This window comes from Lichtheimia ornata, assembly GCF_029851405.1.
Source record: "Lichtheimia ornata isolate CBS 291.66 chromosome Unknown scaffold00019, whole genome shotgun sequence".
Classification (NCBI taxonomy): domain Eukaryota; kingdom Fungi; phylum Mucoromycota; class Mucoromycetes; order Mucorales; family Lichtheimiaceae; genus Lichtheimia; species Lichtheimia ornata.
In genome coordinates this window covers 462,374-478,455 of record NW_026695339.1, presented here as the reverse complement: position 1 = coordinate 478,455, position 16,082 = coordinate 462,374, and the positions used below count along the sequence as shown (strand labels likewise).

Genomic DNA, 16,082 nt, shown 5'->3' with positions numbered 1-16,082 from the left:
ATTTCCATGATTAAAGTAGGTTGATCCGAGCTGATTTGACTGAGCTGCGGTCAAAGAGAGATTACATCACTCTGGACATAGAGCACGCTCGATGTAGCTCAACCGATGTAATCTTGTGTGAGCGTAACTCAACCAAATCAGCTCGGATCAACCTACTTTAATCATGGAAATGAATGTCTAGAGCAGGAGCATCGTCCACCTACAATAGAATGCACAAAAGTTGGGAATGCACAAAAGTGGCTATTAGCTGCCAATGTATGATATAAAAGTGAGGGTTGCGTACCTTTCATGCATTGTCCCTCAAGTCCTGACTTTTTAGCTGAGTAACCGAAAGAGGTCCTTCTGTATCTTTGGCTCTCCAGGGTCTAGCTACTTGGCAATGAACAAAGACCACTTCTCATATAGCATCACGCTTACAAACATAAAGGTGCCTGTATCTCTAAACTTTACAATCAAACATGGGGTTTTTATTAGTGCAATGTGCTGTCGGCTTGGCCAACTGCACCTTGTGTGAAAGTTTCACGATCAAGCTTGCCAATCCCAGATTTCGCAATGTCGCTACCAGCCACTGGGTCTGAGGGTCGACCTCTTCGACAACGACGACCAAAAAATATTTTTTGGGCTGTTTGCGACATTGATCGTGAAACTGGCACCCAAGGTGCTGTTGGCCAAGCCGAGTCCATTGCTCTATTAAAAACCCCACGTTTCATTGTAAAGTTTGGAGATTAAGGCACGTTTATGTTTTACCTATGCTGTAAGCGTGATGCTGTATGAGAAGTGGTCTTCATTGTCGATAGCCTCGCATATGAATCAAAATGCAGAAGGACTTGTTTGTGTAACCCAAAACCAAGAGGACGGGATCTGAAGGGCCAATGCTATTGGTGGGAAGATGCATGATGAAGTAGCTCCATCCTCTATTGTAAGTCCAGCCCATGATAGCCATGTGGGAATGGTTCGTTCTTATATAAGGCTGCATAAGATAGCCTTGGGTGAAACTTGTCATAGGTAAGCATGTGCCACACTGTATCACTGCTCACTCTTTCTTGAACATAAAGAAACAAACTCACAATGAACCAAGCTTATACAACAAAGGACCTTCACTCTGAATTTACTGTCTTTGCAATACAAATGTTTGAGAATTGCTACTGCTTTTCATTCATCAATACATGAACTAGGGAGCTATGACAAGAGAACAAAAGCATCTCGATCCATACGATGACATGTAAACGATGATCCAACCTCGCTTTCCTACCGTCAAGTTTCTATTCCCCTTTCAACCCAAAAACCAATCAAGCGATCCATATCTCGCTCATATGAGCTGATAGCACGGTACCCTTCTGATGTTATGTTGAATCCAATTTTCATTCAACAATGACAAAGCTGATGAATGCACATGGTAGTGTGGATGTTTATAAAGTAAAGGTGATAAAGAACATTGCTAATTGAATAGCTACGGGTGAATCGCATCGAGTCCACAGGGATAATTGTGCCATTGTATTCTTGGTTGCTGCCGTCATAGCCACCCTTCATCCATAATTGCAAAACAGTTGCTGCATACATTGAGCCGAGCACTCCAATGTCATCCATGGTTGCACAACACTTTTGTCAAAGATAGAAGCCCCTCACCAATTCCATCCAATCCATCATCATCATCCTCAGCCGTATCCACGTGATCGTTCCTGCTGACAGCGCGACAAGGTAACCAAAGCAACATTCCAGGACTTCTCATCACTGTACTTGATCGCTTCCATCCATTCATCATAACCATTGCAAGTCTAGTAAGAAAGAGCCTCTGTGATCGCTGTTGATCTTCTTCCTTTTCCATCCGGGTATCGATTTGTCTCTTTCTTAATCATATTCATCACTGCGCAACCAAGTGAAGATTGCTTGTATTGCGGTGTACTTGATAGCTGATATGACATCCCATCCATAAGAATCCGTATGTATTGAAACAAGTTGCTACACGTGAATAAAGCTGCTTCTATACAATGGCTATCTGCTGTCCACGCAAAAACGGCTGTAAGGAAGGTTGCTGCAAGTAACTTGAGACAATAGAGTAAAGACCTTGCTATTGACGACTGTTGCTATGTTTGATGGTGGCAGAGAAGTGTGCAAGAGCGTGTGTTGTAGTAGAATGTCAAAGTTGTGAACGCTGTATGAGACAATGGAGTAAAGACATCGCCAATATCAACTGCTGGAATGAATGCTATTACGCTTGATCGTGGCAGAGCAGTGTGCAAAGGGGTGTGTTGTAATCAAGGAAGGCACGTGTTGTAGTAGAGTGACGAGAAGGTTGTGTACAGGCACTAGGCTTGCCATTCAGTCGAAAGCAATGGGATCAAGACAATCGTAGGATTGACATGATGGGCTGAAGCAGGACAATCGTTCGCCAGCGGTAGTTGTGCTTGAATGGGGCAACAGTTGAGAATGGGTGAAGAGGGAAGAAGTGGAAAGTAAATCGGTCGGACACCTCTTGTATAAATGCATGAACACTGTACATCAAACCTTGATGTTGAGATTGCCCCTCTTCGAACCTGAAACCTTCGCACAAGATGATCTTGGTCATGCTGATCAAGTTTGTTCTAATAAAGAGACCATGACTCATTATGAACATTTTGAAATGGGTGGGTTTGGGGGGAGGTCCAAATGTTGGAGAGATGATGGGCGGCATCTCGCATCAAGGAAGGATAAAAATTTCAAAGTTGCATCGTACGTACATAGAACCTTGTAGTGCACAACTTGATAGGTTTGAGTCGTTGGATGATGTACTTGATTGCACTTCATATCAAAGCAGCACATGAGCAGTGCAATGACAGGTTCTCCTTTGCAAATACAAATGTTCAAACTACAAGGCATTGTTAGGTAGTACAATGCGTGCAATGATGAACAGCAGTCTTAGGGAGTTGTAATCCCTATATGGTAAAGCAATCCAATGCTCGGCAGTGATGGTCTCTATATTAATAATGCTGCGCAAGAATGAAAGTGCTAGGCGACCCGAGTCGCTATATTAGTAATGCAAGAAAGTGGTAGGCGGTGCTTGTTTCTATGTATTAGTAATGCAAGGCGGTGCTATGATGTTGTCCCTATGTTAATAATGGAAGGCACCGTCAGAGAGTGGTAAGTAAGCGATCTCATTCAAAGTATGCATAGATAACACTGCTTATCATTGCCTTTCATTGTATTGCATTACAACATAGAGCCTTAGTATGCCCTGTTTTATTACATACAGGCTATACAACCCATCACTGCATAGCATTAGCAAAGGTATGAAAATTATGGTTGCATTCACGTGTAAACTTATTGTAAGATCGTTTATGTAATCGAAGGATGATAGTGTTAAGGTATTCAAACATTGACGAGCATCGAAGCGAGCCACCCGGGTCCCTAGTCATAATGTGATGTGGTCCCGAGATTATGTTTTGTGTCCGCTTTATTCTCACAGATGGTGATCATTCGTATGATACAATTAATATGCTTCTATCCTACTTTGGTTGCTTATAGGTTGCACTATACAAGCGGATGACAAGCGCAGCACACCAAACAACAACCCTTTGAGTCATTTTGTATATACATAGAGCGGAGGGTAGAACGACTACTGTGTTCAAGTGCAATATGAGCAAAAGGAGCAAGGATAATCCATTTGAGTAGTCGATACAGAATGGAATGACCGGAAGGCAAAGATTCTGCAACCGGCAAAATAAAAAGCAGGGTTGTTGCTGTTGAAGACTAATGGCTGAATCAGCAACAGTGATTTTCCTCATTTGTATTTCTTACCGCAGCCATCTTGGAAAAAAAAGGCGCACCCAAAGAAAGCCATATCATGGTACTTTGTTTTTTTCCCAGGTTCTCTTCATTCTCTACGCGTGCCAACAGCAACTCTCTCTCTCTCACTCACTAAGCCAATCGAGCAATGACAAACAAGTCAATTCCAGTCCGGCATGGTATTACATCGGCGTCGACAGAGGAGATGCACCATGTATCGTGTTCGAGGAACTATCGAGGCGCCCCATTCAAGGTCAAGTCTTCGGTCGATATGCTTTTGAATGAAGCCGACTTTGAAGGCAAAGAAGGTGGAGGAGCACAAGTGACCGTCTTGGAATATGAGCCTTCGTTTGTACACTACCTTGCCCATGTCAGCAACAACAACAAGAACAACCATAGCGAGTCAGCTTTTTTCACCATGTTACAAGAGGAAGAACAGTATCAACCACATGAGGGCGCATTATCAATGAAGCAGCATGTACGATCCAAGGTGGACATCATCATGCATTTGCCCAAGGATTTACTTTACAGCATCCTGTGGTATCTTGATCCAGCTGATTTAGTCGAGATGACAGCAGTATCGCAGGGATGGTGTCGTCGTCTTGATCACTATGCGGAGGGTTGTGGTCAAATCGACCTTTCTGATAACGATGACAACGTTGGTGGAACCTATGAGAAATTGGTGTCAATGAGTCCGCACGTCCATGGGGTGTCGGTCATGTTTTTGGAAACGAATGAACCTATCGATATGCTCTTGCAAGAAATATCGTCTTTGCCATTTACAGCGTTACGCTCACTCGATCTCGGTAAGTGATGGAAGGTTATCGTGTGTGTGCGTGCGTGTGTGTGTGTGTGTGTGTACAACAACAGAAAGATAACGGATGTCAAGGTTGTATGGTGACTAGCTCCCAAACGATATTTAGTATATTGAAGCAGGTCAAGGATACGTTGCTCCACTTGTCGTTATTGTGTGTCTCTCACGATCAAGCCTTGTGTTTGGGAACCATCTTGTCGATCTGCAGCAACTTAAAATGTCTTCAGTATTGCTTGTCGGAGCTGCAGGGCGTCGATCAAGATCTCTTCTTTGACAACAACAGCAGCAGCAGTGATACATCACATCCCCTAGAAACATTGCAATTGGTCGCACAAACGATCCATGGTCACGAGCTTGAACCCATCCTACGTTATTGCCCGAATATCCGGAGACTTGTAGTATGTGAATGTGGCCCTGATGCTATCGATGCTATTCGACACTATACGCCTCCACGCTTGGAATACTTGCACATCAACCCCAACCTTGAGAACATCTTTCCACCTTGGACCGACATTGAATACTCCATTCCTATCTCTGCCAAAGATCACTTACACACCGTCATTGCCAACAAACTCAACCCAGCCATGATGGATCGTTTATCGTTACTACTTGCTGATCACGCTGTATCCACGTTGGGCCATCTTCATTTGGATATCAATGCACCGCCATCATCGTCATCATCCATCATCACATCGAATCCATGGAAGTCAACAGCGTCTTTTGATTCATTGAGGATACTTACTTGGAGTGGTTTGGATACGACATGGAACAACGCATTGACTCGTGTGCTACAAGGATGCAACCAACTTGAGGAAGTGAATATGAAACAGTGCGACGCTCTCGATGATACAGTAGTGGATGCCATGTTGGATTTGACACGACTACAAAAGTTGTCATTGGAGGATATGAAGGATACCAAAAGAATACCCGGTCTATTGACTCGTTTTTTGGAACATCACGGCAGTTTACGGCAGGATTCACCACTCGAAGAATTGCGACTTGTGGCCGAACATTCGATTTTAACACCTGTGACCCTCGATGCGTTGGCCAAAGTGATGACCTTGAGATCTATCAGTTTACTCATCAGGGACAAGGATACTTCAATATCGGAACATGACATGGAAATGTTTATACAACACCTGGGATCGACGACATTGGCATTGCAAAAATTGGAACTCGCTTATCTCGAAGATTGTGTCACGGATGCTGCTGTTCAACGATTAGGGGATATTGATGGATTAATCCAAGTTGCTTTCATCGACCTAAAACGGATCACCAACGCCAGCGTCAAAGTCCTGTTGGAAGCATGTTCTAGTCTCCAGCTATTCAAGATCGAAGGCAGTCCACTGGTCTCTTATGATATGCTTGCTCAGATTGAATCTAAAATGATGGAACGTGCCATTCGATTATGATAGTTTATCCACCTCCCACACACACACACACACACACACACACTTTATATATCCGATATCATCTTTTGTTTATTTGCCTTGTCATGATCGCAGGGCATGTATAGTATAATGACTATAAGACGACGATTGATTTATAGCCCTCTAATCTCGGGCGAAAACTTGGACTGTTATTATACTTGTCAATAATGAGGAGTGGGTGGTGGTGCAGGGGAGGGTAGGAGGACATACACAACATTTCTCAAGTCGCACACAGATGATGGGAAGATCCAAAAGACCCCCCACACCCCCTGGATGGAACCATTACTTTGGATCACATGCAAGAGCATTGTGAGAATTTCGCTTGTTATATCATCCATGAGTTTCCTTTTTTCCCTTGTCTTTTGCCTCTTTTCCACTTTTATCCTCGCATGATCCTGTCTACTGCTGCATCCTCGCGTGCTCGTCATTATGGTGCTTCTCGGTACAAAGAGAGCTTACATAACCCATCACCACCACTACTACCACGTGGTGGTTGCTTCTTCATGTATCACTGATTTATACATTTTCCCAGGATGCTGACGATGCGTCGTTGCCGAGGGCTCGCTACGCAAAAGACGTTTGATAATCAATCCAAGCTACCTAGATTACCTGTTCCAGACTTGGAGGCAACAGCTGAGCGTTATAAGCGTAGTCTACTTCCATTACTTAATCAACAAGAATATCAACAAGCGAGTGCCAAAGTGGATCGTTTTGTGAACAGTGATTTGGGGAAAACGTTGCAGGAACGTCTTTATGCTCTCGATAAGCGTGAAGCAGCATTGGGTCTTTCATGGATCGATAGGCTTTGGCTGGATAAAGGATATCTCGAATACCGAGCACCGAGCATGATTAATGTCAATTGGTGGAACCAGTTCCAAGACCCACCTCAGGGCTTAAGTCAACAAGTTCCCCTTGGTATGGCAAGTGAAGCTCAATTGCAACGATCAGCAGGCCTCATTACGGAATTGGTAAAGTACTCCAACAGAATCAACGAGTAAGTAGTGGTTGTGGTGGTGGTTGCTATAGTGTTACCATGGCGACGACGTTGCTTATGTCATAACATAGGCAAGCTATCCCACCCGACGTTACACGTTCAGGCCCCTTTTGCATGCATCAACTCAAAGGCATTTTTGGTACAAGCCGTATTGCACGTATGCCAAAGGACACTCTCATTACATCATGGCCTGCTACTGCACAACACGTGGTGGTCATGTACAAGGATCAATTTTTCAAGGTGCCTGTATTTGATGGAAAGGGTCACGTGCTATCCTTGAATGCTATGCAAAAGTAAGTAAAGGGGGGAGAATGAGAAAATAGGAATGGCCTTGTATTCACCATATGCATTTTAGTCAGCTTCATAACGTCGTATCTCAGGTCGATCATGCAGCGGCCGAGCAATTGCAACCACCTGTCGGCATCATGACCAGCGAAAACCGAGATACATGGGCCAAAGTCCGCCAAAAGCTTGAGTCTAATGCCATCAACACCGACACCCTTCACGCCATTGATACGTCCTTGTTTGTCGTGTGTCTGGACTATTACAGCTCACCCGATAACATTGATAAGAGTCATCGTAACATGTTCCATGGCCAAGAAGCACGTAATCGCTGGTTTGATAAATCTATCCAACTCATTGTGGAGAACAATGGTCGTGCAGGTGTCAACGGCGAGGTAATAAAAGCAACAAGGCATGATGATGACTTTATTAATGCATCTATTTAGCACTCCCCAGTCGATGCTATTATTCCATTCAATGCATTTAACCATGTGCTCCAGCAGTAAGTGTGTGAGGGATGAAACGAAGGAACGTATACGCCTAAGAAACATGGGTATGCACAATAGTGAGGAAAAGATCTATATCAACCCTGGTGGACAAGGCGATGGCACAATCGAATCACCCACATGGCTTACATGGAATATTGATATTGAGACCGGTGATGCGTTACGTGAGGCACAATCCAATGCTGCCAACTTGATCAATGATATGGACAGCTTGTTGTTACAATACTCTGGTTATGGTTCCAACTTTATGAAAAAGGCCAAAAGCAGCCCTGATGGATGGATGCAAATGGTCTATCAGCTCGCCTATTATCGTCAATACGGCAAACCATGCCCTACTTACGAATCTGCATCCACTCGCAAGTTTTTGACAGGTCGTACTGAAACGGTGCGTTCATGTTCTGTTGACACGGTAGCATTCACCAAGGCTTGGGAAGATAAAGATGTCAAGGTATGTACTATAGTAGTACAAGCTTAGAACATGCGTCTCTGATTTTTTCTCGTTTGTAGATGACCGATAAGCTTGCATTGTTGCAAAAAGCGATTACTTCTCATATGGAATACATGAAAGCAGCTAGCAATGGTACGGGCGTCGATCGTCATTTGCTTGGCTTGCGTTGTCACATGACCCCTGAAGAAGCCAAGTTGGATGACGCTGCCATGTTTTCAGATCCATCTTTTGCCGGGTCACAGTATTGGCTTTTATCTACCTCCAATATCTCTCCTGGGGATTATTCTCATGGCGGCTTTGGTGCTGTCGTGCCTGAAGGTTATGGTCTCGCCTATGCTATCAGCAAAGAATCATCTAAAACCACCATTTCATCATGGCATCATTATACCGGTACCGATTCAGCAACATTTAGAAAGACTATTCGAGATGTATTGGATGAATTTGGAGACGTTGCAGAGAGGTATCTTATTCAACAATAAAGAAAAAACAAAAGGGTGTGGATTTAGACTACTACTATTTACAAGCCATCGGCAGCATCTTTTTCGTGCTCGGCCATTTCTTCAGCCTACGGGGGTGGGGGTGGGGGAGGAAGGATAATGAATACAATGTCAACCATGATGAGAAAGAAACCCTATACTTGCCAACATGTTTTGCTGATCAACCAACCAGTCAGGGAGGTTGGGTGGAAGAGTGACTAAATCCAGGTCGAATAATTCAATGAATTGCTCATTGACATAACGTGCCTTGGTTCCTGCATAGGCGCGATACTATGGATTTTCCTCAATGAATGACCATGAAATGGAAAAAGACGCATCCTAACCTACCTCGGTGATGATCGAACTAAAATTCCATCCTTCCAATTTCCGTAAGCATCCAACAAGTGTGCCTGATTCATGGATACCAGATCTATCATCCCATCACTACCATTCAATCTCATGTTTTCATGTATACTTGATATCGCTTACGTGCACATGATAAGAACTGGATGCGTTTCTTTGTTGAGAATAAGTTCGAGACCTTCCTTGATCAATTCCTCGGATACGGGTCGCCACGTGGAGGGCTGTGTTGGCTTCCATGTAGCCATACCAAGATGAACCTATCCATAGATCCCTTTATGAGCAGCCCATACTACCAAGCAGTGTATCCTACAAGAAGAACTCTACCAGCTTCATGCCACATTCGTCCATAAGATTGGAAGTGACTCGATTGGGCATTTCGGGACTCAACATGACGACTGTTTTGAAGTTGATCGCCTTAATAAAGGGGAAGTGTAAAGGTTGCAGCATATCCGAGCGATAGATGCCAGGCTCGACAATGCCAAATTGTTCTGGTGGTGTCAGTAGTTGTTGTATGTTGCCATGGTTCATATCGTGTTGGGGTATATCGGAAGGTTGAAAAGTGAAAAAGGCAGCAGCAACGAGCGATTCAAGTACCACCACCACCCACTTTTTTTTGGAAATCCAAATGTCAAATCAAATACTGTGTATGTTTTATTCTTGGTCGCATTGCTTTTTTTTACATAATGAACTGTCAAAAGTAAGGTTTGGGATTTCCTTCAGCAGCAGAGGAAGAATCCTTGTCAGAATCAGCCTTTTGTTGTTGCTGTTGTTCTTCAAGATCCTTAAAAATGCGTGCCCGCGCTTCCTCATAGGCCGCCTTACGTTCCTCATAGGTCATGTTTTTACGATCGACACTCGTGCCCTCTTTTGATGTGGCGGTGCCACTGGATGATGATGACATGGGCGAATGTCTTCCTCGAGGTCCGTTTCCATTCGTTGACTTGTCTTGAGATCTACGTCGCATGATTTTAAACTTTGGAGCAGAATCAGGCTGTTCTTTGGTTTCTGGTTCCACCACTTGAGCAAAACTCGTCTCGGGTCTAATAATAAAAAAAAGACAATGAGCACCACCACCACCACCGTAATGAATAGCCAAGCCATCCCCATGCTCCTTCTTCAACTTACATGGCAGTCTTTGGATTCTTGCACAGAGTGACTGATTTACGCATGGGTTCATAGAAATGCGATAACTTGAAATAAGGAGCCACCTTGTGTACCAAAAGTCGCTGGTATGAATTCATTTGTGGAAGATCCAATCTGTACAACCTGATATCATCATGTCAATCAATCCACCTACTATTCATTGTGTGTTTTTACAATGACACTTACTGTGAATTGTTGATGAATGCTTCCAATTCCTTTTCCAATTTGAGCAAAAAGATCCTTTCTTGTTGCTTTTTCAAAACATCCACAATGAATGGATCGAGTTCATCTGAAAATTCCGATTCGTCTCCCATGAGTTGTTGTTGTTGTTGAAGATAATGAGGTGGAGGTGGAAGTGGTGGTTGTTGTAATGGGGTTGATTGTTGTCCCATGGATGATGGAGATAAAATGATAGGTTGTTGATAGGCACGATTTTGCATAGCTTGGTATTGAGCAGGCGGTGGATGAAATACAGGCTGCTGTTGCTGTTGTGGATGTGCCATGGATCGTCGATAGCCGCCCATTCCCATCATCATTGTAGGTGGTCGACCTCCTCCTCCTCCTCCTTCTCCTGTTGTCGGATCAAATAAAGGTGGACCATATCGCATGGTGTTGGGGTTGTTGTTGCTACCTCGATTATAGTAATTAAAGTCGTTGTTCATGGGTCGAATGCTACTTGGGATGGATGTGTCGTTGGTGGAGGTTATGGAGTGTTGTTGATCATCTTGTTTCTCAGTCATGTCGGAACAGCTAGAATTGGTGGCGACAAGAGACTATCATTAAACATAAGATATCGTTGCCCTGGAAACGACATGGCACTTTTATATATATACCATAATCTATTCTTTGTCATGTAGATTTCCGCTTTTTGGTGCAGATGGCGGGGAGGGAGCGAAAAGAGATGGATAATCGGTCAATTCGTTGTGTACATGAAATGCCACAATGTGGGCAGTACAAAGAGGTGAGAATCAGCCGGCGTCAAGAGAAAAGGAAAGGGAAAAAGAGGATTGAAGCAATCGAGCTTTGAAAAAAGGGCAAAAGTGTCAAGAACAGCAAAAACAGAAACCGACCCATCCATTCACAGCCTGCTGATGCTTAACCCGCTTAACCCACGCGTCACGGGCCGGACGACGGAACGTCATTTGGAGAGGTGGTGGTAAGTTTAAAGCAAAGCGTGGTACTCTTACTCAGTCGCCTGAAACCTTTCTTTTTCTTTTCTATTCTCTTCACTCTCTCTCACTCTCTCTCTCTCTTTCTCACACGCTCAACAAGACACATTCGTCGCAATGCAAGATCAGCCTCAGGACCCATCCAAGCCAAAGTTGAAATGGTTGCCACTCGAAGGAAATCCAGATGTAAGCCATTGGGCCACCCTTTAAACTTATGCGCAGCATACTTATTCCTTCCATAGGTCTGGAACAAGGTCAAGCATTGACAAGCGTAATATGTATCACTTTTTGCATAGGTTAACACATCGTCTATAGATCGCTCATAAGCATGGAATGGATCCAAATTGGTCTTATACTGATGTTTATGGTGAGTTTGGAGCGGGTTCATGCAAGCTGACGTTGTTTGATTGACACGCATTCGTAAGGCTTTGATCCTGAACTCTTGGACTTTGTCCCTCGTCCTTTGGCTGCCGTCATCTTTCTTTATCCCATCACGGAGAAGTCTGAGGAATTTAGACATGAAGAAGAAGCTCGAGTCACCAAGCGTGAACAAGATATCAGCCCTGATGTCATGTTTTTCAAGCAAACAATTTCCAATGCCTGTGGCATGATGGCTCTTATTCATTCACTTGCAAACAACAAAGAATTACTCGGTAGGTGTCCATTTTACGTAAACACATACGAAGTAAATCATGAGATTGACCGCAACGTCATGTGTGTGTGTGTAGGTCCCGGATTGTTCCAAGATTTGATCAACAAGGCTGAAGGAATGACACCTGAAGAAAGAGCTGAATTGTTGGAAGGATGTGAACAACTTGCCAATGTTCATGAATCGGGTGCACAAGAAGGACAAACCAAGGTAAGAAAAAGAGCATGATCCAAAGATGACATCAGCTTTTAACCCTATCATGGATCGTTTACATAGCCACCCAGCCTTGAAGAAGAAATCAGCTTGCACTTTGTATGCTTTGTCGAGGTGGATAGTCATTTGTACGAGTTGGATGGTCGCAAGTCGTTCCCCATCAACCATGGCAAGTGCACAGATTTGATGGAGGTAAGTTTTAGAGACAAGAGATGATGGATCGATTTATTCATGTAACCTGTTATTCCCTCTAGTGCTCGGCCAAGGTGATGCGTAAAATGATGGAACGTGATCCAGGACATCAAAATTACAGTGCCATGGCTTTGACCAAAACCCCCCAATGATGAATAAGAATACCAACTCTCCCCACAAACACACACCCACACCCTAGTATCAATATCTGCTTATAGCTCCTCCTTCAATCCCCCTCTCATATGAGTAAAAATAGCTGCGTCTTTATCGCATATGTGAGCATGACTATTTATGTGACACGTGTTGCTGACAACAATATGATGCTGTTAATGGTAAAATTGATATGCATTCGTCATCATCATCATCCGATATGTAATGCCGTTCTGCTGTACAATGATGTTTATTATGCTTGATAAGGATCTTCAATACGACGATAGCATGCAAGATATTTATCTCCTTGATTACGTTCCACCTTTTTGCCTTCTTCTGTTGCTGTGCGTACATGGGGAACCACTGGATCCTTTTCCTACAATGCCATTTTCCGTTACAACCCCATTCTTTTGATGTTTTCGCCTCTTCTCAACTTACACATTCTTCATCCGAGATACGTTCAAACAAGGGATGTTCTTCAAGATGCTTGACCATCCATTCATGCAAATCCTTGACATCCGTGATTGTATACAAAATGCCACCGACACGAAGAGCATAAGCATATTCGGCTAACAATGTGTGACTGAATAAAGAAAGCATTAGCTTGGTTATTGTTCCATTCGCCTTGCCCTATGAGGGGATGATTCCTCCTCCACCCTTTCAGTTACCTGATGATTCTAGCCTTGTGTTTCCGTTGCTTAAAGTGAGGATCAGGGAACAAAAAGAACATCTTGGTCAATTGACCCTTTTCGAAAAAGTTGGGCAAAAACTTCATAGCATTCATTCGCATGATGGAGACGTTTTGATAGGAGCCTGGATGCTGGATACGCAAAGCCTTGATACGTTCATACACGTAGTCTTCCACCTTCATTCGAATCTCCATACCTAATAGTATCCTTGACAATGAGCCAATGTTATCCATCTTTTTGCTTTCCTTCACACTTACCCAACATGAGCGTGTCGGGAAATAGAGGTGCCAATGCGATCAACAAACCACCATAACCACATCCAATATCAGCAAATTCAACCTTCTTTTGCACTTGGCCCTCCTTTGCAGGATAAAACTCGGGATAGTGACGTGTCCAATCCATCATAGAAGGGTTGGGAGGGCTATACGCGTAAATAAATGGGTCAATCGCATGCTGGATCGATCCAGTGGCTTTGGGTTGTTGCTGCTGCTGCTTACTATTCAAGTTGGTGATCGGAAAACGGATTGGCATGAGCGCGTTGTCGGTAGTATCGTTTCTGTGCAATGAATGCCCCTTGAGAAGACGGTCGATGAGATCACATGAAGCGAGCTTACTTGAGGCAACTTGGCTTCTGTCATTTTTTTTGTTGGTTGGTATGCAAGCAAGAGGGAAATCCAAAATTTCTTTGGGCTGACTTTTTGGTAGGATACATCTATTCCCCTCCCCTCTCCTTGTGTTCCGACGCAGGACGTTGTGCTCGAACCGCTGACTTTGAGGCTGCATGCTAATGTTCACCTTATCATGGATCAGAAACCAGCAAAAGTATATAGGGTAGTAAATGGTTTCTTTTATTTTAATGACTATACACACTTTGAAGATTGCGGGGAGAGGGAGGGAGGGAAGGAGGGGTATGCAATGGATGAAGAAGAACACAATGTAGAGGAGATAAAGATAATTACATTAATAACGATTGTTGTTGTTCATTTCTGGTGATGCCGAATTACTATAATGTGTGTGATCAGGCATGGGCATGGGTGTGAACGAACCACCATGTTGTTGTGGCGGGCTTGGCACAGTGTAAGGTTGTTGTGCCATAGGTGGCTCCGGCGAATGATGTGCATAATAATCGTCAAAGGGCGAAGGGTGTGCAGCAGCAGCATTGTTGGTAGTGGGTTGCTCTGGATAAGGATCGTATTGTTGATAAGGAGAAGCACCACCACCACCATAGGAATCATGCTTTTCTTGATGTTGACCAAAAGGTGAGCCATAAGGGCTGCCACTTGTATGATGGGCAGGAGGCGGAGGAGATTGATGCAATGGACGCGATTGTTCAAATGATTGAGGTCGCATATCGTCTTCTTCATAATAGCCTGCGTAATCGCCTTTTCGTCCTCCTCCAGGTACAATGGGTTCGTCGTACATGTCCTCATTGTTCATTTCATGTTGTTGCATTTGAAGCACGGCTTGCTTGTTTGCTTCATGTTCCTTGAGGTTTTGCTGGATCGTTTGCTTTTCCTTCCAAAAGATGATCAAGGTACACACCAACGATCCAAGCCATAGAAAGCAGGTCGTCCATGAAAACCCTGCAGCCACCTTGGCATTGGTACACTATACATACATGCGTTGTCTATGTATTAGATACCATGTGTATACCCTAAATCCCTTGAATGTACACTACCTGTGTTGGCCAAGCATTTGTATATTCATCACCATACTCTTCACGCATGTCACCAAACAAAGTGCAGTTGTCGGGATCACCTGAATGGACGCTCATGGCTATACCAGCAGTGGCCCAAAATACCGTGTAGAAGCTTGTAAAGATCACTATAGAGGAAGGTACATACACAGAGAATGTAAGTTTTTGTTTCGCGTTGATAGGGAAAATAAGGATGAGTTCTCACAGTTGGTCCTTGGCTTTAAACAAAACTTGCCAAGGCGACGGAATTTGCCTTGTTTATCATAGATCCATGGAAACACGACCAAACCAATAGGAACGGCGAGACTTGATAACGCGACAAAAAGTGTCCAGTTGGGCCCTGATTGACTGGATCCCTTTATAGGCAAATGGTATGAGCACAACAGGTTGAATAGACTTGGCACACACACACACACACACACACACACGCACGCACACACACACAAAGAAGATACATACGTAGAACTTCATTTCGGTTGAAATGACGGACGCAATCACGCACACTGTAATAAACGTGCAAAGGACTTGAAGGATATGCAGGATGGATTTGATTGTATTGGACTGTGGAAGACCAGCAGGCACTGAGACCGGTAGCTCAATGTTGAAAGACTGGCCCATAGTTGCAAAGGTGGAAGGTGTTGGAGAACGTTGAATGTAAAGAAGAAGAAGAAAGAAGAAAAAGAAAAACAAGAAGAGGCCACCGATTGTGTATGTTTGTTATGGCTGTTGTACTTTTGCTGCAGCCACAACAACACACAACAGCTCATGTGTGTCACCGGATCACATACATTTGCACTCTCGGTCCGCATGTTATTTTAGGATACCCGATGCGATGAGCCCGCCAAGCAATTTTGACACTTTTCGTACATGCTCGCTCATCAAGCTTTTTTATGATCCAAAGACAAACATCTACTATAGGAACGTGCATGTTCGCTTTCTCCAAAAGACATACTCTTTGTATGTACCATGTTTTGGTCTCATTATCATCGTTGCCATGGTAACACAAAAGCATAGCACGGAACCGTTGCTCCGGATACATGGCCAATAATGGGAACATCGTCGTCATCGTTCAAGGTACATGTACCATCCGCTGGGTATGCTACCAC

General features: G+C 43.8%; 8 protein-coding genes across 8 annotated transcripts; 3 read left to right on the top strand and 5 right to left on the bottom strand.

Annotated features, from left to right (window-relative positions):
• Positions 1-470: 470 nt before the first annotated feature.
• Positions 471-788, bottom strand: O0I10_005074 (uncharacterized protein; the record flags this gene model as incomplete). Its single annotated transcript, XM_058485122.1, has 2 exons — positions 471-687; positions 748-788. The coding sequence occupies 2 exons, from the start codon at positions 786-788 to the stop codon at positions 471-473; spliced, it is 258 nt and encodes an 85-aa protein (XP_058344272.1).
• Positions 789-3,910: 3,122 nt separating this feature from the next.
• On the top strand, positions 3,911-5,988 carry O0I10_005073 (uncharacterized protein; the record flags this gene model as incomplete). Its single annotated transcript, XM_058485121.1, has 2 exons — positions 3,911-4,568; positions 4,652-5,988. The coding sequence occupies 2 exons, from the start codon at positions 3,911-3,913 to the stop codon at positions 5,986-5,988; spliced, it is 1,995 nt and encodes a 664-aa protein (XP_058344271.1).
• Positions 5,989-6,395: 407 nt separating this feature from the next.
• On the top strand, positions 6,396-8,715 carry O0I10_005072 (uncharacterized protein; the record flags this gene model as incomplete). The annotated part of the gene is made up of 7 exons (XM_058485120.1): positions 6,396-6,448; positions 6,539-7,000; positions 7,072-7,293; positions 7,356-7,677; positions 7,729-7,784; positions 7,849-8,236; positions 8,296-8,715. 7 exons carry the CDS (start codon positions 6,396-6,398, stop codon positions 8,713-8,715), a joined length of 1,923 nt encoding a protein of 640 aa, XP_058344270.1.
• Positions 8,716-8,753: 38 nt separating this feature from the next.
• O0I10_005071 (uncharacterized protein) lies at positions 8,754-9,603 on the bottom strand (the record flags this gene model as incomplete). Its single annotated transcript, XM_058485119.1, has 5 exons — positions 8,754-8,801; positions 8,878-9,003; positions 9,061-9,142; positions 9,202-9,332; positions 9,400-9,603. 5 exons carry the CDS (start codon positions 9,601-9,603, stop codon positions 8,754-8,756), a joined length of 591 nt encoding a protein of 196 aa, XP_058344269.1.
• A 163-nt stretch (positions 9,604-9,766) lies between these two features.
• On the bottom strand, positions 9,767-10,958 carry O0I10_005070 (uncharacterized protein; the record flags this gene model as incomplete). Its single annotated transcript, XM_058485118.1, has 3 exons — positions 9,767-10,115; positions 10,201-10,341; positions 10,405-10,958. 3 exons carry the CDS (start codon positions 10,956-10,958, stop codon positions 9,767-9,769), a joined length of 1,044 nt encoding a protein of 347 aa, XP_058344268.1.
• Positions 10,959-11,504: 546 nt separating this feature from the next.
• On the top strand, positions 11,505-12,593 carry O0I10_005069 (uncharacterized protein; the record flags this gene model as incomplete). The annotated part of the gene is made up of 7 exons (XM_058485117.1): positions 11,505-11,573; positions 11,630-11,641; positions 11,703-11,754; positions 11,813-12,040; positions 12,116-12,246; positions 12,313-12,441; positions 12,504-12,593. 7 exons carry the CDS (start codon positions 11,505-11,507, stop codon positions 12,591-12,593), a joined length of 711 nt encoding a protein of 236 aa, XP_058344267.1.
• A 251-nt stretch (positions 12,594-12,844) lies between these two features.
• On the bottom strand, positions 12,845-13,811 carry O0I10_005068 (tRNA (guanine-N(7)-)-methyltransferase; the record flags this gene model as incomplete). The annotated part of the gene is made up of 4 exons (XM_058485116.1): positions 12,845-12,967; positions 13,030-13,174; positions 13,260-13,476; positions 13,538-13,811. The coding sequence occupies 4 exons, from the start codon at positions 13,809-13,811 to the stop codon at positions 12,845-12,847; spliced, it is 759 nt and encodes a 252-aa protein (XP_058344266.1).
• Positions 13,812-14,240: 429 nt separating this feature from the next.
• Positions 14,241-15,594, bottom strand: O0I10_005067 (uncharacterized protein; the record flags this gene model as incomplete). Its single annotated transcript, XM_058485115.1, has 4 exons — positions 14,241-14,888; positions 14,959-15,104; positions 15,182-15,332; positions 15,436-15,594. The coding sequence occupies 4 exons, from the start codon at positions 15,592-15,594 to the stop codon at positions 14,241-14,243; spliced, it is 1,104 nt and encodes a 367-aa protein (XP_058344265.1).
• Between the last annotated feature and the right edge of the window lie 488 nt (positions 15,595-16,082).